This window comes from Diceros bicornis, chromosome 24, assembly GCF_020826845.1.
Source record: "Diceros bicornis minor isolate mBicDic1 chromosome 24, mDicBic1.mat.cur, whole genome shotgun sequence".
NCBI lineage: Eukaryota > Metazoa > Chordata > Mammalia > Perissodactyla > Rhinocerotidae > Diceros > Diceros bicornis.
In genome coordinates, this window is record NC_080763.1 from 25191297 (window position 1) to 25215668 (window position 24372).

The 24372-nt window shown below is 42.7% G+C and overlaps 1 protein-coding gene and 1 pseudogene across 1 annotated transcript in view; one reads left to right on the plus strand and one right to left on the minus strand.

Annotated features, from left to right (window-relative positions):
* Nucleotides 1-2003: 2003 nt before the first annotated feature.
* Nucleotides 2004-3000, plus strand: LOC131421268 (dynein light chain Tctex-type 1-like; annotated as a pseudogene).
* A 4353-nt stretch (nt 3001-7353) lies between these two features.
* Nucleotides 7354-24372, minus strand: part of TMED8 (transmembrane p24 trafficking protein family member 8) — a 37274-nt gene continuing 20255 nt past the window's right edge. Inside the window, exons 2-6 of the mRNA XM_058567456.1 lie at nt 22232-22313; nt 16902-17031; nt 14421-14547; nt 13891-14196; nt 7354-12680 (exon numbers count right to left, since the gene is read on the minus strand). Coding sequence (XP_058423439.1) covers nt 12463-12680; nt 13891-14196; nt 14421-14547; nt 16902-17031; nt 22232-22313 — 863 coding nt within the window. The 3' untranslated portion in view covers nt 7354-12462. The remainder of the gene's footprint in view (nt 12681-13890; nt 14197-14420; nt 14548-16901; nt 17032-22231; nt 22314-24372) is intronic.

Consider the following 24372-nt stretch of genomic DNA (forward strand, 5'->3'; position numbering starts at 1 on the left):
CTCAGGGACTAGGATTGGCCAGGTGGGGTGCTGCTGCCACTTTCCTGGGATTAATGAGGCAGCTGGCTCTGTCTCTCACCAACAGGCGCCTTGGGAGCCCAAATAATCCAAAATGATTTCCAACACTGCTGAGGTTACCAGGCCCTGCCCCCTTCCTCTTCCCACTCTCATCTTCAGGCAACAGAGAAACCCAAGAGACTTCTGGGAAGTGAGAGAACTAGATAGAATCCACATCTAGGACAAGGTACAGAAACAGACACAACCTGAGACCACTCCCTGCCCTGAATGATTCTAGAGCGAGCTAGATATAATGAGAGGGTGAACTGTGATGTTTCCTAGAAGAAAACAATCTGGGGGCTGATGGACTTACCACTTCCCTCTATTCCATGTCCACCAGCACGCAGTGAGCCCTCTCAGGTGACTCCCACAGGCTGGGAGCTGGGATGTGTCGCTGTGTGACTGGGAGTATGGCAGACATGGCCCATGCTCTTATTGAGCGTATGTCCCTCCACTTACTCCTGGAAATTTAATTGACTGGCTCTAATTCTGCTGCTCGACATTGAGTCTGTTGCCTATCTGCTTGTCTGTCTGACCCAAGATGACTTCCAAGAGTTGACACATCTCAACCCAGGCAACATCAAAATATTAACCTGTTTAACTGGGGCTCCATCAGTCATCCTAAAACTGGTGGCAAAGCTTAATGGATTTTAAGGAAATCTAAATCAGGTAAAGAGGATACAGCCTCTGTTATCAAACATTTAGAAACCATCCTTCATTGAATGCACAAAACTCATTTTACATATTTTTCCCATAGTTCAGCTCCTCTAGTTAAACAGGAGTTTTCTGGTATGTGTCAAATGAAACGTGCAAATCAGCCCTGGTTGGGTGGGAAGGGTAGAGAACAAATGCTGTGGCTTTTCCTCTGGGCTCAGCAGAGATCCTTGGAGGCGGCGACATTTCTGAGGTCTTCCTTTTTCATCTGGTTTTCCCCAAATCCCCAACCCCCAAATCCAGACAAACTTGTCTTTCTGCACAAAAACGGAAATCTATCTAAGCCAAAGAAACACTCCAGGCTCCTTTGGGGTAACTCACCTGGAAAGTGCTGGGTTCCTGCACTTGCCCCACATCGATTACATGCAGCACCCAGAGGAGGTAACTGACTAAAGCTTTGTGGTTCTCAGCTGCACTGGCTTTAGCAGGACAATAGTCCATCTCCTGGTCTCATGATGTTTTTGTAAAGGAGATTTTTGTATTTTAAAGCTAGAACCTAAGCCATGGGAGCTCTCCACAGTCCGTAGCAACACAAGCTGGTCTGAAAGCCAGAGCTGGGAACAATCCTTGCCACCTTCTTCTCTCAGAACCAAGGAGAGAACCAACCCAGGACCACCCCAGCTCTCAAGGACCTACAACAACTCTCCTGGTGTCTCCTGTGAGCTTCGGAGACCGAGGCTGTGAGAAAGTGAGGGGAGCTGGGGAGAAGGAAATGGGAGGGCTACAGAGAGAAGGCAGGCCCAGGGGAGCCACCACTCATGATCAACTGAGGGATGGAAAAGGAGTGTGCAGCGGGAGGGGGCAGTGGGATGAGTAGAGGTTGTGGCCTCACTGAATGACCACAGCTCATGCGAGACAGCAGTCTCTCTGGCTTGTGGGCCTGCAGTTCTGAGTCAGAGTGAGGCTATGGTGTGTTCCCAGCCCCGGGACCTCCATGGAGTCCTAATCAACATGGTTAGCTGCCCTGCTGTTCAGGACTGTGGAGACCTGAGACTTTGTTGGCCTCAGCCCCTCCCCAGAGGGAACCATCCTCCAGGGCCCTGGGACTGGCTACAAGGGAGAGAGGAGAACCCTCTTCTCTATTCCCAGAGGAACTTAGCTGTGCTCTAGGGAGTAAGAGGATGCATTTCTCTTTCATGAGAGCAGAGTTGGCTCAAGCTCCTCTAGGGCTGCACTCCTGACTCGCCTCTGTTAACCCAGTACCAAGCAAGGTGACTAGCCTTGCTCCATAAGTGCCTGTTAAATTGAAAGTTATCTTTCCTGTACAACCGTGGCTGGCTACCCCCTCTCCCCTCCCTGAATGTCTCTCTTCTCTTTCAGGGGCCCTAGAAGATCATGAAGGAGCACATATTTCTCCGAGTGCATAGACTTTCCTCTAGAGGTCAGGCCAAATGGCTCCAAGGCTTAGCAATAATTAAGCTTCTATAAAGGGTTTTGAAAACTACCTCCTCTGCAACTCCCTCAAGTCCGCAAATCAAGTCTTATTTTCAGGGGTCAGATATCTCTCTCAATCCAAGATCATCACCTACTTAGGGGATATTTTGTAGTAGGAGCTTCTCTCCAAAGGCCGAGTGGGTGGTAAAAGTCAAGTCCTAGGGAGGCGGCGGCGACACGCAGGAGGAAAGATGGAAGACTACCAGGCTGCCGAGGAGACTGCTTTTGTTGTTGATGAAGTGAGGAACATTGTAAACGAGGCCATAGAAACCACAGGTGGTGGCAATCCCTATCGGCACAGCAAAGTGAATCAGTGGACCACAAACGTGGTCGAACAGACTGGAAGCGAACTCACCAAGCTGGGAAAACGGTTTAAATACAATTGTGACCTGTGTAATTAGGCAGAAGAATGGAGCAAGATTACACACGGCAAGTTCTTGCTTCTGGGACAGCTCTCCTGATGGCAGCTGCACCATATGATGGGAGAACAGGACCACGTACTGCATTGTCAGTACCTTCGGACTCTATTTGACCTCCTCGTCCAGCCGTGATCTTTCTCCTTTTGTCTCAACTTCTCTCTTCCATCTTCTAACCACCAGCCATGAATTCAGTGAATGCCTTTCTCTTCTCTTTAAGTGTGTTTTTTGTAAGACCCTCTCACAATGTAGAGAAAACTCCCAGCGACCGCACTGTTCTATGAACTGCACACCCTGAGTCAGAGGACATCACCACAGGCAGGCAGAGGCCTGCACACCACTTGCCTTAACTCTGAATATTTCTTTTCAAAGATGCTAAAAACTGAAATCTGTTGGTATGAAACTTTCTCTACTCTCTGAAATGATTCAAATACACTAATTTTCCACACTTTGTACTTTTGTTAGAATAATAAATTATTCCAATTTTTAAAAAAAGAGGGGCCACTCCAATGGTGTAGTGGTTAAGTTCGCATGTTCTGCTTTGGTGGCCCGGGGTTGACAGGTTCGGATCCCGGGCGCAGACATATGCACCACTTATCAAGCCATGCTGTAGCAGGCATCCCACATATAAATAGAAGATGGGCATGGATGTTAGCCCAGGGCCAATCTTCCTCAGCAAAAAGAGGACTGGCAACAGATGTTAGCTCAGGGCTAATCTTCCTCACCAAAAAAAAAAAAAAGTCCTTCTTCATTTCCACATCAGTTGTCAGATCTGTGAAGAACAATCAGCAGACACCTGAACCTGGTAAGCTAGAGGCCACGGGGATACCTGATCTGTGGTCTTCCCACAGTGGGAGTGGCCACAGTGGATGAAGAAAGGATGTTGGAGTGGCCTGATAACTGGTATTTAGATGTGGCGAGTCTTCTAACTGTGGAAGTAGTAAGTCCTGGCAAATACTTTAGAAGGATGAAGGAAGGAAGCAGGTGATGCCAGGAAATACTTGAGAACAAAGCAAAATATATACTAGGATTTTGTTCCAAAGCAATTTTACATATCCATTAAGGAAAGTAAACTAATTAGACAAGCAGGCTGATACACACATCCGTAAGATAAAGACTCGTTTTATTGGCTTCTCCTAACTTTTAAACATAACTTATTTAGCTCTTGGTTCCAAGGTCACTAGCAGGCATTGTTCCACTTCGGGAGAAAACCCTGAACTAAGATTTTAAGCCAGAGTTTAAGCCAGAACTACACAATTGAAGAACATCAGGCTGAATATCAAGAGCTGCAATGTGTGAGCTGCCTTATATCAACCTGAACTACATCAGGGTCAATGACAGGACAGTATGAGTGCTTTTAAAAGTTAAAAAATCACCTTCAATATGCTGTGTGTTAGCAGTGACATACTACATTCAGCACACCCAAATATAACTCATTCAAGACCCCTAGCTACATGGAGTCTGCCTGGGCTTTTTACTGTTGGTTGTGGGGTAGTTTGGTAGGCAGATTATATTCATTTAACTCACAATTATTTCAGATCTCTTCCCTTTTATATGTCAGCCTCTAAAATGTGTTGCCAAGGAAAGCAGAGGAAGATCTACCAGGCTCATCTTAGAACCACAGATATCACTAAAGAAAACACTTAAATGGCACCCCCTCCCTGCTCAGATGTGAGTCCTTCTCATCTGTAACAGATACCAGGGATGTGCAGGGGCAGTATTTTAAGAGATGTCAAAGATCTCTTATGGTGTCATTTTTGTAAATGAAAATAGGCTGAACTAATATTGTCCAGACTGTGTTAATGATTACCATGGGGTCCAAAGTACTGGTTCCAAATTTGAACAGAGTTAAGTTCATTGGAAAATGAACATCATTGGGGACCAAATACTGACAAAACTCAATGATGTTCTATTTAGTAACCATTACTCTAAACCCAACTTTTCTGTCCTTGGGCCAAACCCAGCTCCTAGTTCGTAATACTCTGCCATAAATTAAAATGCACATGAAAGATCTATTATTAATCTTATGCTCAATCTTTTCTTAATTGTTAATTTTTCTTAATTTTTATAATCTTACTAGATTATAAAATAATTCACACAAGTTTATAGAATACCTTTCCTTCTAAGATGCAGAGGAGAGATGAATAAAAAATTTTTTAATGTAAATCAGGTTCATTAAGATATAACTCAAATGTTTCAGGTGCATAGTGAAAAAGTTTATTTATGACAGATTTCAAAACTCTGAAGAGAAGACAAAGAATGCACAAAAGCATCACAAAACTGTTACATGATATAAAAACACAAGAACTGAACTATTTAAGGAACCATAGCTCAGGATCATCTGTGTATCACAGCAACACATTCAGTGCCACGGGGTGGTAAAACATGGTATGTTAAAGGCAAAACCACTCAGCAAGACATAAGGATTAAATAACATTTGGTACAGAGCTCTTAACTTAGAAATCATAGGAGATGTTGACAGCATTTCTCATGATGGCAGACATGTACAACAAGTTGACTGTAATAAATGATTGGTCGGGATACTTTTGTATTTTAAAGAAAAGACTGTGACGCTGTTTCCCTTCCACACCTTTTTTTGTAATGTCTGCGTCAGTGCATGATATAGAACAATCAGGAAAGAATGCCTTTGTCGTTGCCAATTGCTTAAACATTTACCAGGAAAACATGATTATCTTTCAAGCAACTGATACATCTCAGTGCAGAGCACCAAAGCAGGCTTTTCAGAAATATAAGCTAAATAGCATAAAGTAGTTTAGGAAATCTTCAAGCACCTCCCTCTATTCCAATTCTCTTTACCCAAAGTTTGGCTTTCTTATAATCTATCACTTTGATTACAAAGCAGCTTTCTTCTGGGAATTTCAAAACACTTCCCATTATTAAGGGAAAACGGATACACCAGAGTCATGGGTCACAAAATTGCTTTCTCCAGACTTTACTTGCTCTTGAACATGGCTAAATGGAAATAATTCAACTTGACTAAATGAAAACAAATTCATTTATTGGATAATAATCTCAGAAAAGGATGTTAGTAGAGTTTTTAATATGAAATTTCTTAGTAAAATGTACTGCTTAAGACATAAGAGAAGGAATTAATATTTTCCAGATGATTCTTGGCCTGAACCTAAAAATCAACAATAACAACAAATAACAAGGAACATTTTTAGACAGAGGTATTTCAAACCTGAGTAAGGAAGAGAATTCAGGAAGAGAGCTCCTTAAACTATGAGTTAAGGGCTCTTCTGTAATTCTATATACTAGAATATTTCAAACCAAAACTTTAGAATTATTCATAACCCTATATCAGAACTTTTAGAAAATGCACTTTGTCCCCTGGAAGTCATTTCACATATGTTCTTTTACCCCTAGATAAGCCAAAACTACCTGCTTAAAGTGACAGAAAACTGGGGAAGAAAGAAGACTGTCTCTCTGGATTTCTGGGGCATATTCTCTTCACAAGGAGTGAAGAAAAGCCATGAAATTAACTCTGGTCCACATGCCTGGGGGCTGAAAGGAATCAAAGTATGTATACTAGAAATCAGATCATGAGTTCAAACCAGTGACCAGGACCACAAATAATTTCAAAGCCAGCGTCTTGCCTTTGGACTTAGTTTTTGAGAGAATGACTATTTGTAAATGAACCCCACTATCAAGGCTTTAGGCAATTGGGTTTTCTTAGCTTAGAGACAAGAGATTCAAACAGGAGGGGTTTGTGTGGCCTTCGTGGCTCAGACAGCGACAATGCAACACTTCAGAGGGAGAAGTGATTTCTGAAATCTGGCCACACAACACTTAGCAAAGTTTCTCTCACCCTTTGAGTCCCAAATCCCACCCTAACCTCATAATCTAAATGACTGGGTTGATGTCAAAGGAGCGTCCACAGATGCTGGGTGGGTTAGACAGAGCAAAAGGGTGACACTGACCATCACCAGGAACCCAACTGAGCCAAAGCAGTTCTTGTCTGGGTGCCTCCCCCCATTCCAGAAAAGAGGCTACCAGGAACCAGCTCTCAGAGTTCTCCAGAGAACGCAGAAGAACTGCAAACTCACACTGAAATTGCACTTACAGCCAGTGACAGAATATAGTGCCCATAGATGGATGGCTTGCTCTATTTATTACTCAACTCAATTAATTTGTTGTCCTCATCAGTATACACTGTCACATCCCCTTCACTGAGTTGGTAAGGTTACCAAGAGTTCCAGTTGCACAGTCATACACAAGTTACCCAGCTATCCCAATATGAGACTATAAATCATAATCCCTCCCCTGCCCTACTTCCAACCAAGGTTGATTGCTTTATCTACTCAATTCACACTATTATTTAATTCTGGTTAATGAGGTAAACAGAGGCCCTGGATACCACGCTGCCAGTGCTAAATGATACCATAATTAATCAAGACATCAGAGAGAAATGGAGGGAGCCTAGTCCCTCTCTCTGTCTCTCAGCTGTGTGGATAGGATCCCATGTGTGTGAAAACTGGGACTTTGGCCCTATGGATACTCACTATATACTGGGTTGATGGAAAGCACCCAGCTTGTGATTGGTTTTAGACATCCATTCCCTACTTACTCCCCAAAGAATCATGCACTATGGCTCCCTGAGCACAATCGAACACACAATGACTTGCTCTCTAAAGAACATAAATCCCTTAAGAAGTTACCCCTCACAACAACAACAACAAAAAGAAATTACCCTTCTTCAGACAGAAACTCACTTTCAACACTGAGATTCTACAGGAATGGTGCTCTTCCCTTTTCCAGCCGATTCAGGTTTCCACGAGTTCTATACTTTTAGCCAAGTGGAAAGAGACTAGTTAAAGAGGTTGATGTGGACCTTTTAGACCCAGGAGAAATTCTAAATGGAAGCTCTTTTTTTTTTAATTTTTTGTTTATTGCAGTAACATTGGTTTATAACATTGTAAAAATTTCAGGTGTACATCATTATACTTCTATTTCTGCATAGATTACATCATGTTCACCACCCAAATACTAATTACAACCCATCACCACACACATGTACCGAATTATCCCTTTCACCCTCCTCCCTCGCCCTTCCCCTCTGGTAACCACCAATCCAATTAAGTGGAAGCTCTTAAAGGGAGACCCAGCTGCGTCGTTTGGTTTGTTCCATTTCCTGCGTGTGTATGACCATCCCACGCAGATTAAAGAAGACGGTGATTCCTACACCTCACAGGGAGGTCAGCCTACAGGGGGCACAGCTTGTTCACAAACATACTCTTGTGGCTTGAGGTTTTTCTGTGATGTTGGTCAAAAATAACCTATTTCATCCTTTTCTTGGCCATAGTCACAACCAACTGAGGCTATAGTGACACAACCGGAACTCCTCCCAGCCTCTTTCTAATCTCACCATCTTTTTTCTTGGCACTAGACTTGTAGATTCCAGAGAATATTGAGATGAAATCAATCCTCAGGTCAGGATTACACTTAGCAAAGGAGACCTACTCAAAAATATTCCTAAAGTCGATCCTGTTGGAAAAGACAGCAAAGTGACTTTGGGAGTTCTCCAACAAGCTCAGTGAGAACCAGTGAAGCCTCTGGCTTAAAGAACAATTCCAACTAATGAAATGCAAACTAAATAACTAAATGAAATCAGGATATGAGCAAAATTCCAGGATATATTTGACAGCTTTTCTCTCTTCCCCTCATTTTATTCTGTTTTCATTCTTTACTATCGATTTAAAAAGGCAGTTCTCAAGCCTCATGTTCTCATGTTTCATTCATGCCCCTTCCTCTAAAACAATAGTCTTTTATGTAAATATTAAGGTCACGCAACTGTGTACCTTAGAACCATGTACTCTGGGGTTACAATGCAATCTTTTGCAGAAAAGGGGTCTTAAAAAATAAACACAAAAATACAGACTTTAGTGTTTGGGTTTCACCTAATTCTTTCAAAGAGGGACTGGGTAGGGCTCATCAAAAACATACAAACTCAGATACTTTCTATAAATGATAAGTTTTACAATAATATTTAATCCCACTGATTAATATAACACAGTGAGTTTTCAGATTTAACTTCCATATACATATTATATAAAGGGACAATATATACTTTTTAAAAGTCTGAGATTTTCTTTCCTAAATAATAGATAAAAGTATTTTTAAAGTGCATGAATCAATCAAGAAAAAAATAAGAGTGGCCTAATTTCAAGTCGCTACCTACTTCCATTGTAAAGCTACATATTGTCTGAAGATTGAGTTTTAATTTCAGAGTCCTGAGGATGTGTCATAAAGCAACGGAGATTAGAATAAAGTCCTTCCAGAGCAGCTTCACAATTACCCTCACGCTGACATGCTAGTTAGAGAAGAAAACAGCAGAAATTATGGCCTGAGCATGAGTTTTGAAAGATGGAGACCAAGAAACCTTTTTATGAAGACCACCTCCCAGATAACTCATGTTGAATGAAACAAATCCGCTAAAAAACCAGGGGCTCTCAGACATAGGAGAGCTGATGTCTGTGCAGGAAACATACTCTTAGACACCTGGCAAAAGGAAGAGAAATGGTGGGATCATCTTTGTTTAAAAATTAGCACTTTAGGAGGCGGGCCCCGTTGCGTAGCGGTTAAGTGCTCACGTTCCGCTGCTGGCAGCCCGGGTTCAGATCCCAGGCGCGCACTGATGCACCACTTAACAGGTCACGCTGTGGCGGCGTCCCATATAAAGTGGAGGAAGATGGGCACGGATGTTAGCCCAGGGCCAGTCTTCCTCAGCAAAAAGAGGAGGATTGGCATGGATGTTAGCTCAGGGCTGATCTTCCTCACACACACACAAAATTAGCAGTTTAACATTTACATTTTAAAACCTATGTGGTAATTATACCTAAGGGTGTTTACTATATACTTAAGTTTTCTGTTTGCTGAAAATTTTTCATAAAAAATGTGGGAAAAAATTAACCCTTTAAACATGTCTTCCTTTCTAAAAGCCCCATCTCTCAACAAACTAGCAAAACTAAACAAACTGAAGTAATTTAAGAGCTCAGCCACTCTGAGTAGAGAATTCTAGGCTCTCTCCTACTCTGAAGCACTTTCTTTTGAATGTTTGTTAATATTTATTTGTGCTCTAGAGAACGGGGTGAGGGTGAAAGCAAATGATTTTCATTTCACTGTTTGGTTCTATAAACTTGGACATGGAGAGACTAAGGAAATGACTACCTCTTAGGATTTGCTGGGCTATGAAATTCTCAGTATACTATTACCTATGCTTCAGTAAATAATATTTTCTCCCTAAAGTTCTGTAATTTCAGAAATTTAATATGAGAATAGCGAATGAATTAGATAGTGAAAATATCTTAGCTATTTTGTGCTAATGGAACAAAGAAACCATGACTGTTAGTGAAACACCAGTATAGAATGAAATCTAACAATGTCAAAGACTTCAAAAGTGACCAGACAATAAGAGGCACACAGAGGCCGTGGGAACAAGTCCCTCAGGCTTCGATGATGCAAGAGAACTAGGATTCCAAAGAAAATAAGTACAGAGAATCTCATGGCAAAAATAAACAATAAGTGTTATCCCACGAAGCTTGCTGTGGCCTGAGCTCCATTTTAAGAGGAAGTCAGAAGTTAAAAATAAACAGGGAAATTAAGCAAGGCTTTAGCTGACTGGAGAACAGCTCAGTAGAAAATTCTTTTATAAAGATTATATTCAATCAGCTAAGGCATGACTCAACTTCAGTGATAAAAGACTGGTCACTTGGCTACCTGATGGGATGACGCACAGCAAGTTTGCTTTTCACCACCCAAATAGACAGTCACTAAAATAATTTCTAATTTCTTACAAGGTATATAAATTTTGGCCAGGGTAATCCCCTATAAAATGCACTTAAATATAAAATAATGGAGGTACGATGCCGCTCAGAGAAGGGGGATGCTATGGCAATCCACAACATCCTATCCGATTTGAGGCTTTGCTCCCAGGAAACAGAAGGTGGAGGCTGCATTGCCCTTTGTTCGTGGCGTAGATGCTACTGCAGACCTATTGTGAGGAGCCCTGTTCTTTGAGTTCCTGCTCCTAGAGGGAGGAGAGGCTTGGTGTGAGGCACCCACACAAGGGAGGAATGAGCCAAAGGCAATGTCATGAAGAAGGTGACTCCTCAGAGTAGGCAAAGGACTTTAAAATCCTGGAATCACAGGATATCTCTGATTGGCTAGTCAGTTCCTCTGCACTCAGTCCTGGGCGAATGGGCAGATTCCCTCACAACCTAGAATTCCTTATGGGGAGTGCTGGGGTAGGTTGGCATCATTCAACTCAGAAGGGGCAGACTCTCCCAGAGCATGACAGGACTGACCTGCAGGGATGGAATATTATCACTTCCCAACTTCTCCTAAAATCATCATCTTTAACTCCATAGAAGTGGCCTCAATGGCTCAGAACAGACGGAAGCCTTCTGAGAAACAGATGGAAACTGTTTCAAAGGCAAAATGAAATGTGCCAAAAAAATAAATAAAGTAATAAATAAATCTAATATTCCTCAAAATTCTAAGGCAGTAACAGACTTGACACAAGGAATAAGAAACAAGGAGGTATAGACAACTGCGATGGTCCCTTCTCTACCTCCCCCTCTGCCTGAGACCCCCCACCCTGCTGCTCTGGTGACCACTGGCTGCAGGCCCCTGTGGCACTCTGGGCCTCAGGGTTAATGGAGTGGGAAAGGCCGTCACCAGGGAAATGCAAGCTTTGGCCTGGTAAAGCAGAAATCCAACCAGCAGCAACGGCGAAGCTTCATTATCACCTTTCCTAAGAGACTCTGAACACCAAAAGCTTTAAGCCCTCAATGCAAGAAACCTACATCCAGAAACTGTGGAAATCTGATTGGTTCCAAAGCAAAATTTCTAAGTAACACTCCTACTCTACAGACAAAAAAAAAAAAAAAGAGTGGTAGTAAATCTGGAGTGTTGTTTTTGGTTTTTTTTTTAACCTTCCATCTCAGATTATACCCCTCCTTCTCTGATTTAAAACAATTTAGTGACACTTGACTTTCAAAGATGTGAGTTCTGAGATCAATCCAGTACCTAATTTCCACCCTTTCCCCTTCAACCACCAGTGCCCTTGGGAAGGGACACTACCTCTTGAAGCAGGAAGTGATGGAGGCAGTTTTTTCCCCCAGATCTTAGACTACATTGATCATCACTTTAGATTGCATGGAAGTTCTTGCTATAATGGCAGACACAGACTTAGGAAAGGGAAGAGAGGAGGGACAGAGGCAGAGTTGAACCATCAGGACTAGTAACACCCCTCCAAAGGCAGCGAGGGCTCCCAGCCTGTGCTAGAGACCACGAAGAACCAGCAGGCGGGAATGTGGCAGTGGTGAGAGGCTGGACAGAGCTTTCTCTGTCCAAGAGACTGGGTTCCTTCATGGACAATGTGCTTTTCCCTCTTCCAGCCCTTTTGAAAAGTGAAGAGAGTGGGTGCCACTAAACACGTCTGCAATAAAGGCTCTGGGAGAGGAGAGAGCAGCCATTGGAATAATATACCTTGTACCAAAACAAACTTATTTTTTAAAGACAACACCCGACTTCCTTTTAGGCTTGCCTTATGGGTTCCTTCACAGAGGGATTTTGCTGGAGTCTGAAGCAAGAAGAGCACAAGTCAGGGACCACAGAACAGGGGCACTAGACCACCACCTGCAGAAGCCAAGAAGGGGGAAAAGCTACATGGGGGTGACAGCCAGGCATGCCAGGCAGGGCGTGAGGGTCAGGAGCCTCACGCTCAACTTGCAGCTCTTGCCTATCCAGAGCAAGAGGCCCCAGCTGGCAGCCTGCTCCAGCCAGCAAACACCCGCCTGCCTCCTGTCCCAGCTGGCCTTCAGCTAGTGTAGTAGATGTGGAAGTAGAGAGTCTTGTTGCGTAGCAGGGAGTAGGAGTTGTCAAACTTGAGCAGGTAGATGCCCTCACCGGGGTAGTCGTGGCTGCCAGCCTGCACGTCTCGGTGGCTGTCCCGCCGGTACACAGGCATGACCTCCCCATAGCGACCTCGCAGGGAGCTCCTGGAGCCTCTCTCCACATCTCCAACTGGGACAGGGTCTGCAAGAGCAAAATGGGAGAGTGTCTAGGTATGAGTTCATAGACCAAATAAGTCCTACCGGAAGGTAGGAGAATGAACCAGGTTACCTAGTGGCTTTCACCCAGAGGGATGCTATTGCCCTCCTACAGGCATTTGGAAATGTCTGGTGGCCTTTTTGGCTATCACAGTGACTAACGGGTGATATTGGCATCTAATGCCCAAGGGTCCAGGACTGCTCAACATCTGGATAGTACCTGCTCAACAAAGAAGCATCCCATCCCAAATGCCAATAACGTCTCCACTGAGAAACAAGGATTTAGACTTATAGAGCCTAGCTAGCTCCAGAAGAATCTGGACATTTCCAAGGGGGAGAAAAAGACACTTAGAAGGGAAGATTCTGACATCCTTTCATTCAACAGTGGAAAGAACTAGCTAATGGAGGCAGGAAATGCAGACAAACACACTCTGCATAGTGACCTAGAACTTCCACTTGGCCTCCTGAAGAGCAGCAAACAAGATCTGAGGTTCTCTTCCCCAAGTACCTGAAGATTTCCCTGCAGACTTGCATTTTCATGTACAAGCAAGTTAAGGGATTGACTTTAAGATTATACAAGAAAATCAAGAAATAAGGCCAGTGCTTAGAACCTACTCTTATATTACAAAAAAAAAAAGTCTCAGGGCCCTCCTGAGTAGGCACTGAAAGTAACAACTGGCCCGGAGCACAGAGACTACTTTTGAAACTGCTCTAGGCATGAAATAAAGAAGTAAACAGTAGTCATCCGGCTGTGACAGTTTGAGAACAGGTACATTTAGCAAATTGTAATCACCCCGTTTGGCTCCAGACCATGAATAAATGTAAATATCTCAAAACTAAAAGAGAAATGTAAAACAATCTCAGGTTTATATGTGATCTGAAAAACACTGCCTCTCATACAGCAGCACTGACCCACCCCTTTCGCTGGCCCCAGCCTATCCCCGTCCCCAAGGAGATGTTGGAGAAACAGCAGGTACTGATTAAAAGGAAAAGAATCCATACCAACCCAACCCCACCCAAATGTTCTTTGAGGGTCTGACTTTGGCCTGCATCACTCAACTCAGCTTGCAATGCTGAAAGGGATTCCTCACCTGCATTCTAAGGAAGAGGAGGACGGGTACAACACAGGAAGTGACCACTAGAAATTAGGTTGAGCCAGAAAAGGAAACTGCAAATTAGGTTAAAATTAAATTTACCTTCAATCTCCTCGTCCTCTTCCTCATCTTCATCTTCATCCTCACTGGAATCACTGACCTGCACAGTTATGTCAGTGCTGGTTACAGGGGTCCAGTCAAAATAAACTCCAAAGCCAATGTCATAGTCATCGGTCGCAAACTCCCAGCAGACACGCTTCCCCTCTGGGTGGGTAGGAACTCGGATGGTCACCACCTCACCCCGCTTCACCACCAGACGGCTGTTCTTCTCTTTGCCCAGCTTGCTTTTGAATTCCTTCATCTTGGCAAAGGTCCAGATGCACGGAGGAGCCATCAGAGGTGGGGAGACTGAAAGGACAGGCAGCTTACTATTGAGAAACCAAGAGGAAATGCTGCCACATCTGGCATTTTGCTTAGGGAGGTTGTCACAGTCAAAGACATTCTTTCTACTGGCTTCTTTGACTTCCTTTCACAAGTCACTTTCTTTCTGTCCTTCTATCTGTCTGCCTGCCTTTCTTTAAGCACCCTCTGGGAACCAAAAAAACCACCTTCCACACTCCCGAAGGTCTCACCTTTCCTGTGGTCCCCCAGAAGATCTGCAGATTCCAAATCAGCTGAAAGAATATCTATAGCTCCCGTGTGCTCAGACTGGATCATAACGATGTCCCCAGACCTTTGTGGAACCTGGTACTCGGCCATCTGCACAACAGAATTCTGGTTAAAGGACATGTTAGAGTGGCAGATTCTAATTAGCGTCTTTCCAAATGAAAGCTGCCCACTCTTGACCTATTACCTCCACTCTCCCAACTCAAAGCCTAATGTGCTCTTCAACATTCCTTCTCTTTCCTCTAGGTAGAGGTTTCTAATAAATTCTACTAATTTTCTTTTAATGACACCAAAATGTTACCTAGTCTAAAGATTCTTCCTTGTTCTCGCCTACCATTTGCAACTTTCCCACTCCAGACCCTTTATAAAATCCTTGCCCACAAACATCCTCAAAGTTTGCTACTGTCTTTTGCATCAACAGCATTTCTAGGCCACGCCTTGGTCTTGCCTCGGCTGGCACAGTACCTTCCTGCAGCTCCTCTCATGACAGCTCTTGCACCCAGGGTTAGCTCAGCTCCCACTCTGCCACACATCCTTCTGCTACAATTCCCATTCAAAGGTCACTTCCAGATCACTGCCAATCAATCCACTACAGCACTGCAGAGAGAATCTGGTTTATATTCTCTGTCTCTGTCTCCTCTCTCTCATCCATGGCACACCTTGGATGTCTCATCCTATAGGTTGTCTCATTCACTAACAGTGTTCTAAAAATAATTACAATTTCCCCTTAGACCAGCCCCAGGATTTGCATTTAAAGAATATATTTGCTGCCAGACATCTAACCTGCAAGGAAGAGTAAAAATGTCACTTGATACTCAAAGCCCTTGCTATCCCATGGCAGGAGCCTGCAGTCTCTCCCTAGTGGCTTTCACTTCAAATCACTCGGATTAGTGTTCCCATTTTATGCTCTTATGCTTTAATGTCTCGCTCCTTCTCCCAGCAGTCAGCAGGCAATTCAAGAAGAAATGTTCGCCTACTGCCAACATGGGAGAGTGCATCAGTGAGACAGCAGTCCAGTTCAGAAACCAGAATTATACCTGCAAGAAATAATAAATAAATTTTGTCATCCTCCCAGACTGTACTCTCATAATTATCTGTTTCTGGAGAATAAGTCCTTCAGCTCTTCTTCTTTTTTTTTTTTTTTTGAGGAAGATTGGCCTTGTACTAACATGTTGCCAATCTTCCTTTTTTTCTTTTTTCTCCCCAATGCCCCAGCACGTAGTTGTGTACCATAGTTGTAGAGTTGTAGCTCTTCTATGTGGGACACCCTCTCAGCATGACTTGATGAGCAGTGAGTAGGTCTGTGCCCAGGATCCAAACCAGCAGACCCCTGGCCGCCGAAGTAGAACGAGCTAATTTAACCGCTACGCCACCAGGCCGGCCCCAGTCCTTCAGTTCTTATCTCCACTGCTAAATGAGGTGAATCACACTGTGGCTAATTTGCTTGAATGAATCTTTCCTTTTCTAGAAGGCTAAACAAAGAATTTAACTTGCAACTTATTAGCTGCATAGCCTTAGTAAAGTCACTAACAGCTCTTAGCCTCAGTTTCCTCATCTGTAAAACGGGGACATAATGGTACCTAGCTATAGGGTTGTTCTCAGGAGTAGATAAAGTATTGTGGATAAAAATGCTTTGTAAACTGGGGCCGGCCTGGTGGCGCAAGCGGTTAAGTGCGCGCGCTCCGCTGCGGCGGCCCGGGGTTCGCTGGTTCGGATCCCGGGCGCGCACCGACGCACTGCTTGGCAAGCCATGCTGTGGCAGCGTCCCATATAAAGTGGAGGAAGATGGGCACAGACCGACGCACTGCTTGGCAAGCCATGCTGTGGCGGCGTCCCATATAAAGTGGAGGAAGATGGGGACAGATGTTAGCCCAGGGCCGTCTTCCTCAGCAAAAAGAGAGGAGGATTGGCGGATGTTAGCACAGGGCTGATCTCACAAAAAAAAAAAAAAAAAAAAAAAAGCTTTGTAAACTATAAAGCATTATACAAATGTAATTATAATGTTTGATGTTGTCTTTATTGATACTAATACCATTTGTTATTTTATGTTAATAATGATACAAACAACTCATTCCTCCATGGCAAGAGGAACACTGCTATCCATACTACTTCTATGGCATCTTTACCATAAATACTGAATAGATCTACCACAAAAAAAGTGAGGGTAAAACACAGTCCAATGGTTTACGGCTCCTTACAACAAGAGGATTTTAGATAACATGTAAACATTCATCCTAACATTTCATTTTTTGAATAGGTGATGGGCTCTGTGGGAGATACACATAACCATTCTCCAAATAATTAAAGATGAGATGCCCTAAAAGAGCAAAGAGAATTCTGTGAGCCACCCTCACAGTGCTTTCTAATTCCAACCCATCCGTACATATCTAAATTCTGGGGCCACAAACTCCTGCTTTTCAAAGAGAGCGTGAAAATGTGCTCCTTACCTTGTTGAGGACCCGGGCCTGGTCTGTAGGCTGCAGTTCCCGTTCCACCAAGGCCGGAGCCTCCAAGGCTCCAGCTGCTTTCCGCAGATCTTCCGGGGCATCCTCACTCCCTGGGGATACCGTCTGTAGCCTCTCAGAGGAAGACAGCATGTCAATGCAAGCACTCTTTTAAAAGGCACAGTAGTCCTGGAGAAACTCAGAAATAAAACAACCTTCAAAAGACACCACCTACAACCCCTGCTTTACTCTGGCACTTAGGTCTACTGTCACTTTAGCTGATCTCTGCCCGGGGCTGAACTGGCCCACAGTAAAGTGATGACAGCATGTGAGGGCCCAAAGACTAAGAAAGCCAGGTCCCAGGCTCCAAGAACCACGGTAAACACACAGCTCAGTCATGAGATGGACTGCAGGTCTGGTTTTATTCCTCACTCTGGGACCCATGCCATTTGCTCTACACAGAATTTCAGAAAAGGAAGAGTTAGAATCCCAGTTCTGTTCTACACATAAAGCCACTGGTCAGAAGCAAAGGAAGGAGGCCTAAGCCAGAAATTGATCACGAAAACAAAGGAAGTGCACACTGATTATCGTAGTGCAAAGTCTCTCAGCATTTCCATTTCACACCCTATCACTGATATCCACATCATATCCAGTTCACTGGGTAATAAAAAAAGGTAATCACTTTCTTTCCTTTTTTAAGCACATTAATCTACTATTTCAATGACTTAAAAGACAACTATTTGAACAGTTGGTTTTAAAGAAGCAAGGGAATAATTTATGCTCTCTTCCATTTCCCCTGGCTTCCAGAGAGACTAGAAGTGAGTTAAGTGGCAGGGCTGTAGCACAATACCCCAGGCCTCTTGGAAACAACAAAAGGTGGCATGGATTTTTCAGAGCAGCAGCCATCAAAGTAGGGTCCAGGGACCCCTGGGGTCCTTAAGACTCTTTCAGGGGAGCCGGTGAAGTCAAAACTTTTTCATAATAACTCTAAAATACGATCTGCCTTTTTTCCTTCTCATCTTTTCAAGAGCATACAGTGGAGTTTTCCAGAGACTACATGACATGGGATATCACAACAGAATGAATGCAGAAGCAGATCTGAGAATCCAACTGTCTTTTGTTAAGCCAGACCTTAAAGAGATTTACAACATCTCTCTTCTCACTAAATTATTTTTGCTTTTGAAAATAGTTATTTTTCATTAAAAATATTATTTATATTAACATGTAATAAGTTCATTATTGTTATTTTAAATGAACCAATAACTATTTTTTAATTTTTCAGTTCTAATTTCTAATATAGTAAACACTGATAGATATAATCCACATAAACAAAAATTCTTTGGGGTCCTCAATAATTTTCAAGAATGTAAAGGTTTGAGGGGGCGGGCCCAGTGGCGCAAGTGGTTAAGCGCGCGCGCTCTGCTGCGGCGGCCCAGGGTTCGCCAGTTCAGATCCCGGGCGCGCACCGAGGCACTACTTGTTAAGCCATGCTGTGGCGGCATCCCATATAAAGTAGAGGAAGATGGGCACGCATGTTAGCCCAGGGCCAATCTTCCTCAGCAAAAAGAGGAGGCTTGGCATCGATGTTAGCTCAGGGCTGGTCTTCCTCACCAAAAAAAAAAAAAAAAAAAGAATTTGAGGTTTGAGAACCACTGCTTTAGGGCATCGTTTCCTCAGAAAAATTGAGTGAATGACTGGAAACAGTCCTATAAACCACAGGGGAAACAGAGGGCTTATTTTGGTCTTTATCAGTTTCTTTCTTGCTCACTCCAAGTCTATAAATTACCTCTTCTTCAGATAAAACAGAGCCAACTTTTGGAATATCCAAGTCACTCAGAACAAACAAGAGGCAGTTACTATGAAAATCAGAGCTGTGGGATACTGTTGATTTGTATGGGTTTGCTTGGGTAATCCTGCGTAAATTGTAAATTGGTCTAGGCTGTGAGCATATTTACCCTCAAACTCAGAAATTTACAGTCCATTTTTGTTTCTTGACACTATTATTATCTGTCTCCTCTATTAGAAGATGAGCTTGGGCCAGCCCCGTGGCTTAGCGGTTAAGTGTGTGCGCTCCGCTGCTGTCAGCCCAGGTTCGGATCCCAGGCGTACACCCACACACCGCTTGTCCGGCCATGCTGAGGCCACGTCCCACCTACAACAACTAGAAGGATGTGCAGCTATGACATACAACTATCTACTGGGGCTTTGGGGGAAAAAATAAATAAATAAAATTATAAAAACAAAAAAAAAAGATGAGCTTGATGGCAAGGACTACGTCTTCCTCCCTCTGCACAGCATCCACAGCCAAGCCTGTCATATGGAACGCTAAGGTCCTTTGCACTCCGACCCCATCTCCTAGAATGACCTCATCTCGCCTTGCCCAGTCCACTCCAGTTACAATGGCTTCTTGAATCTCTGAGAGTCCTCAGACACCTCAAGCACTCTCCACTGGAGGGTTTTTGCACCTGCTGTCACCTCTGCCTAGAATCCTCTTCCCCTAGTTACCTCATGGCTTCCTTCCTTCAGGGTTCTGCTCAGCCATCACCTTCGGGGAGGTTTCCCAGACGTCCGTATATAAAACAGCTCACCCTGCCTGGCCCCGTCACTCTTTACACTCTTACCCCGCTTCACTTCTCTTCACTGTGCACTTACTGCCTGACATATTATGTGCCATATTTTGTTGATTGCAAGATGCATATCTGTTTTCAGATTTTAATACAACTGAAATGTGGGATTTCAGTTATGTTAAAATTGGTGGTGTTTTAAAACTGCCACAGAACTGGACTGACAGTGAGTCTTTCCCCAGGAGATTTGTATTTGCTTCTGCCAGTACTCAGGAGGGCTACCAACTAGGTCAACTTGAAATTAAGTTCTGTTTAAGGGTTTTGTTTAGACAACACTGGCAGAGCGAGTTTAGACAACAAACTGGTGACTACAGATTTGTGGTTCATATTCTCAGGGGAGATATTCTTTCCTCCTCTTACACTTTGCCAAGGTTGAGACATTCAAATTTCCTTGCTGTCCTTTTCTGTGTGCAGGGATTTTTTTTCCTTGTTTATCTTTCCACTCAAGGTGCAGGCTTTTGGTGTCCCAGCTCCATAAGGGGAGTCTCCTATTAGACTCTCTGTCTTGGCCATTTTTTCCTTTCTTGGTGGCACAGAAAATACCAGTACATCTTATAGTTGATGGCAACTTAGGTTCTATGAAATTTGATTTATACTTGTTTTCTGTCTGCCTCCCCCATTAGAATATAAGCTCCATGAGACCAGGGACTTGGACTGTCTGTTCATTTATGGTATCTTCAGTCCCTAGAATATTGCCAGGTACACATTAGGCTCTCAACAAATAGCTGTTAAATGAATACATAGTAGACACTCAATAAATATTTGTTGAATGAACAAATGAATAAGTTAATTTTTGTTTGGGAACAAAAGAGGAATATTTGGAATGTGAGAATACAACAGTTAATCTGAACTATTAGCCTGACCTTACTGTATATGGTATCTAAAATTTAGTCTCTTCTTTGATTTTGTGCAATATGGTTCACATATAAAAAATAATACTTTAAACAGAACATGCAAGAGCCACATAAATTTAATATTCACATTAGCATTTTATGCTCCGAAGAAATAATGAAAGATATTTTGGGAAACATCAACTGCAAATCACTTGATGCCGACGATAAACCACGTAAAGGAAAAACTTCCACTGTGAGCCTTCTGGTTTGTGCTGACCTGGACAAGGGAGGCCATCCCAAATGGAGGAGAGAGCCTGGCCAGCCGGCCAGCCTCACTAGAAGAGATAGAGAGCTGTGCTGTTTCCATTTCCAATATATGCAAAGCACAAACACAACACATTAGCCACCACGCTCACTGGATTTTTTTCTTCACACTAGATTTCAGAAACAAAACTTTAAATCTCCTTTTGTCTAAGAATGTCCTATGTTCCTCACTCAAAAAAATTATTCACTCTTAGGAGGAAAAAACAGTTCTGTGCCAAAACCCATCTCCCAAGGATCCTTCAAATCAATCTGTGCAGAAAAAGGGTGGTGGCAGGAAGATGGAAAGGAGTTCTTCTCAGGGGATTTGATGAGAACATGAATTATCTCAAAAAATCAAAGCCTTGGGGAGGCTGTGTCTTCTAAAAGGATTGTTATATATAACAGCCCAGTAGCTCTCAGCATAGAACTCAAAACCTTTCTATCGCTACTTATGAGAACAAGCTTTAGAGTTTATCACAAACCTAAAGCTGTGTGACCTTGGGCAAATTATTGGATTCAGTATTTGATTTCCCTCATCTTAAAAAAAAACAAATGGTATATTTATTTCATTAGGGTTGTTATGAGGAAAATGAGATAATACATTTTAACACCTAGTATAGTATTGAGCAAATAGAAATATTTGATAAAAAGTAACTATTTTATCATTATTACAGAGAAACATCCAATAAAGTACGGCTGTTATATTATTATTAGCAACTATATTATAATTATATTAATCATTATTATCTTCCATCATTTGAATTCTGGGGGAAAAGCTTTATTCCAAATATAAAGGTACAAAGAAAGAACTTCTAAATAGAATTCAAGAAGTAACAGATTTTAAAAATATCTCAACATTCCCTCCTACCCCCAGCCATCAACTTTGTGTGGGGCATGGAGACTGCAGGTTCTACTGGACAATACTGTACCATGAGTTAATCAGTTGGACTATAATACCCACTTGCTTAGGGTTCTCCAAAATACAGTTTTTCATTAATTATTCCATTAATGGTTTGTGGTTTGCACTCATTCTAGGGCTCAGTACAACTGTTCCCTTTCTGTTACACACTTGGTATCAGTGATGGTGGGTGGATGAGATGGATGAGAAGGAAATCAAGAATGAAAACCTGAAGGTAATCATAATGGATTAATCTGAAAATTACATAATAAAAAACTACCTCCAATCACGTGTGTGTCTAAGTGTGTGTGTGTGTGTGTATATGCACTTTATGGGTAGAAACCAGACACTTTCTCTTGCAAGTCCAACTGGGATCCACTTTAAATGTCTTAACATTTGAACCTGGTCTTCAGGAGAAGATAAATTAAGACAGTACATGATTTGTTACAGTTTTATTCTCTAAGAGTAAAATAAAATTTTATAACCTGAAATAGGTCTGATATTGCCCTTAAACACACTTAAAGGATTGATTAATTAATAACAAAATCATCCATACCCTTCACTTCAACTTGTCTTCTCCCTTAAAGTCGCTGTCCACTTCTTAATTCATTAATTCCTGATTTCAGAAGATAAAACCTCTAAAAGCATTTTATCCAAAGTAGTTGCTGTCCCTACCTGTAGGGTGAGGAATTGGGTTCTGGATCAGAGGCAGAAGCCACTGGAGAGGTGACCTTAGTGTTTTCCAGATCTTCATTATCTAGAAAATCATGGGAAGAAAAATTCAATATCTGAGAGGGAATACAATCATAATTACCTTGTATCTTTAAAAAAAACCTGGCAGTTTCAACCAATTTTCTCTTTTTAAAAATATTCTGGGCATAAACTTTATACTCTGGGAGGCCCTGTACATAAATTATTCAAGTCATCACATCCAAATCTTTTCAGACAATCATAACTGATACATAAAAAAATAATTTTCTAAAACAAGTCCCCACAGAATTAATCCTAATTCAAGAATCACATTTCTCAAAAAGCAAATGGTTAAATTAGGCAGAACATAGCGGGCAGAGTGGGATGCAGGATGAGATGAACTGGGATTCAGTGTCAAAGTACAGAGTGCCACCTGTAGATTCAATAAGCTCACATCACTGTATCCAGGGTCAGGTAAAGGATTCTTCTAACTTCATTCATTTACTCACTCACTCATTCATCAATGACTTCTTGAATAAATGTTAGGTGCCCTCAAGGAGTACATAGGTGAGACACATAATGAAGACCATGTTCCCAAGCTCACAACAAGCCCATGGCTGATATTTTCATAGCCATTTTGCAGGTCAGGAAACTAAGATATAGACACAGGATTCAAACTCAGGCTCTCATGCTCTTAACCATTAGGAGCTACTAAGTTTCACCGTTTATTTGCTTGGCCTTTCCTTGAGCACTCAGAAAAGCATACGGTTCAGTGTATTTAGATAACCCCTGGTTTAACCTCCTCTAGTTAAGATAGCAAGAAACTGAAGCCCCAAGTCGACTTCTCAATACAAAATACAACCTCAAACAATGAAGGTTTCAGAGTTTAGTAGCAACATAAAAGTGCAAATGACAGGCAAATATCTGTGATCCAGCTTTAATCTAGTCTCTTTTTATGTGTGTGAATGAGATCTTTTTCATCAATTCACACTCTCATAGGTAGAGCGACCTTATAGCTTATGCCACCCAATTTTCCTCTTGTGAGATAATAGACAATATATATATTAGTCTCTGCCCCCAGTTCCTGGCACAGAACTCCCAAAACCCTTATAATTTCCTAAGTGATAAGAGCACTAGAAGCATCTTTTGCTCTAATATTGTCTTTTTTTTTTTAAAGATTTTATTTTTATTTATTGTTTTCCCCCCAAAGCCCCAGTAGATAGTTGTATGTCATAGCTGCACATCCTTCTAGTTGATGTATATGGGACGCGGCCTCAGCATGGCCGGAGAAGCGGTACGTCGGTGTGCGCCTGGGATCCGAACCCGGGCCACCAGCAGCGGAGCGTGCACACTTAACCGCTAAGCCACGGGGCCGGCCCTCTAATATTGGTTTTTGACCCTGGATCCTGACACAGAGTTCCTAAATCCCTGGGAATTTCGTGGGTGACAGGAGTGTCTTTTGTTCTAATGAGGTGACTCTTGGGCTCCTGGATGGGGGCTGCTCACCAGAAGGACCAAGCCATGATTAGAAGCATGATTTTCAGCTCCACCTCCCATTCTCCAGAGAGGAGAGAGGGGCAGGAAATAGAGTTAATGATTGGTCATTCCTACATGATGAAGCCTCCATAAAAATCCCAGAAGTATGTGGTTTGGAGAGGTTCCAGATTGGTGAACACATCCATATACCAGGAGGGTGACGCGCCCCAACTCCACAGAGACAGAAGCTCCTGCACTCCATACCCTCCCAGACCTCATCTACGTATCTCTTCATCTGGCTGTTCATCTGTATCCTTTACCGTATCCTTTAATAAACTGGTAAACGTAAATAAGTGTTTCCCTGAGTTCTGTGAGCTGTTCTAAAAAATAATCGAATCCTGGCGCTGGCTGGTGGCATAGTGGTTAAGTTTGCACGCACTGCTTTGGCAGCCCGGGATTCGCAGGTTCGGATCCCAGGCGCGGACATACGCACCACTTATCAAGCCATGCTGTGGGGGCACCCCATATATAAAGTAGAGGAAGATGGGCATGGATGTTAGCCCAGGGCCAATCTTCCTCAGCAAAAAGAGGAGGACTGGCAACAGATGTTAGCTCAGGGCTAACCTTCCTCACCAAAAAAAATAATAATA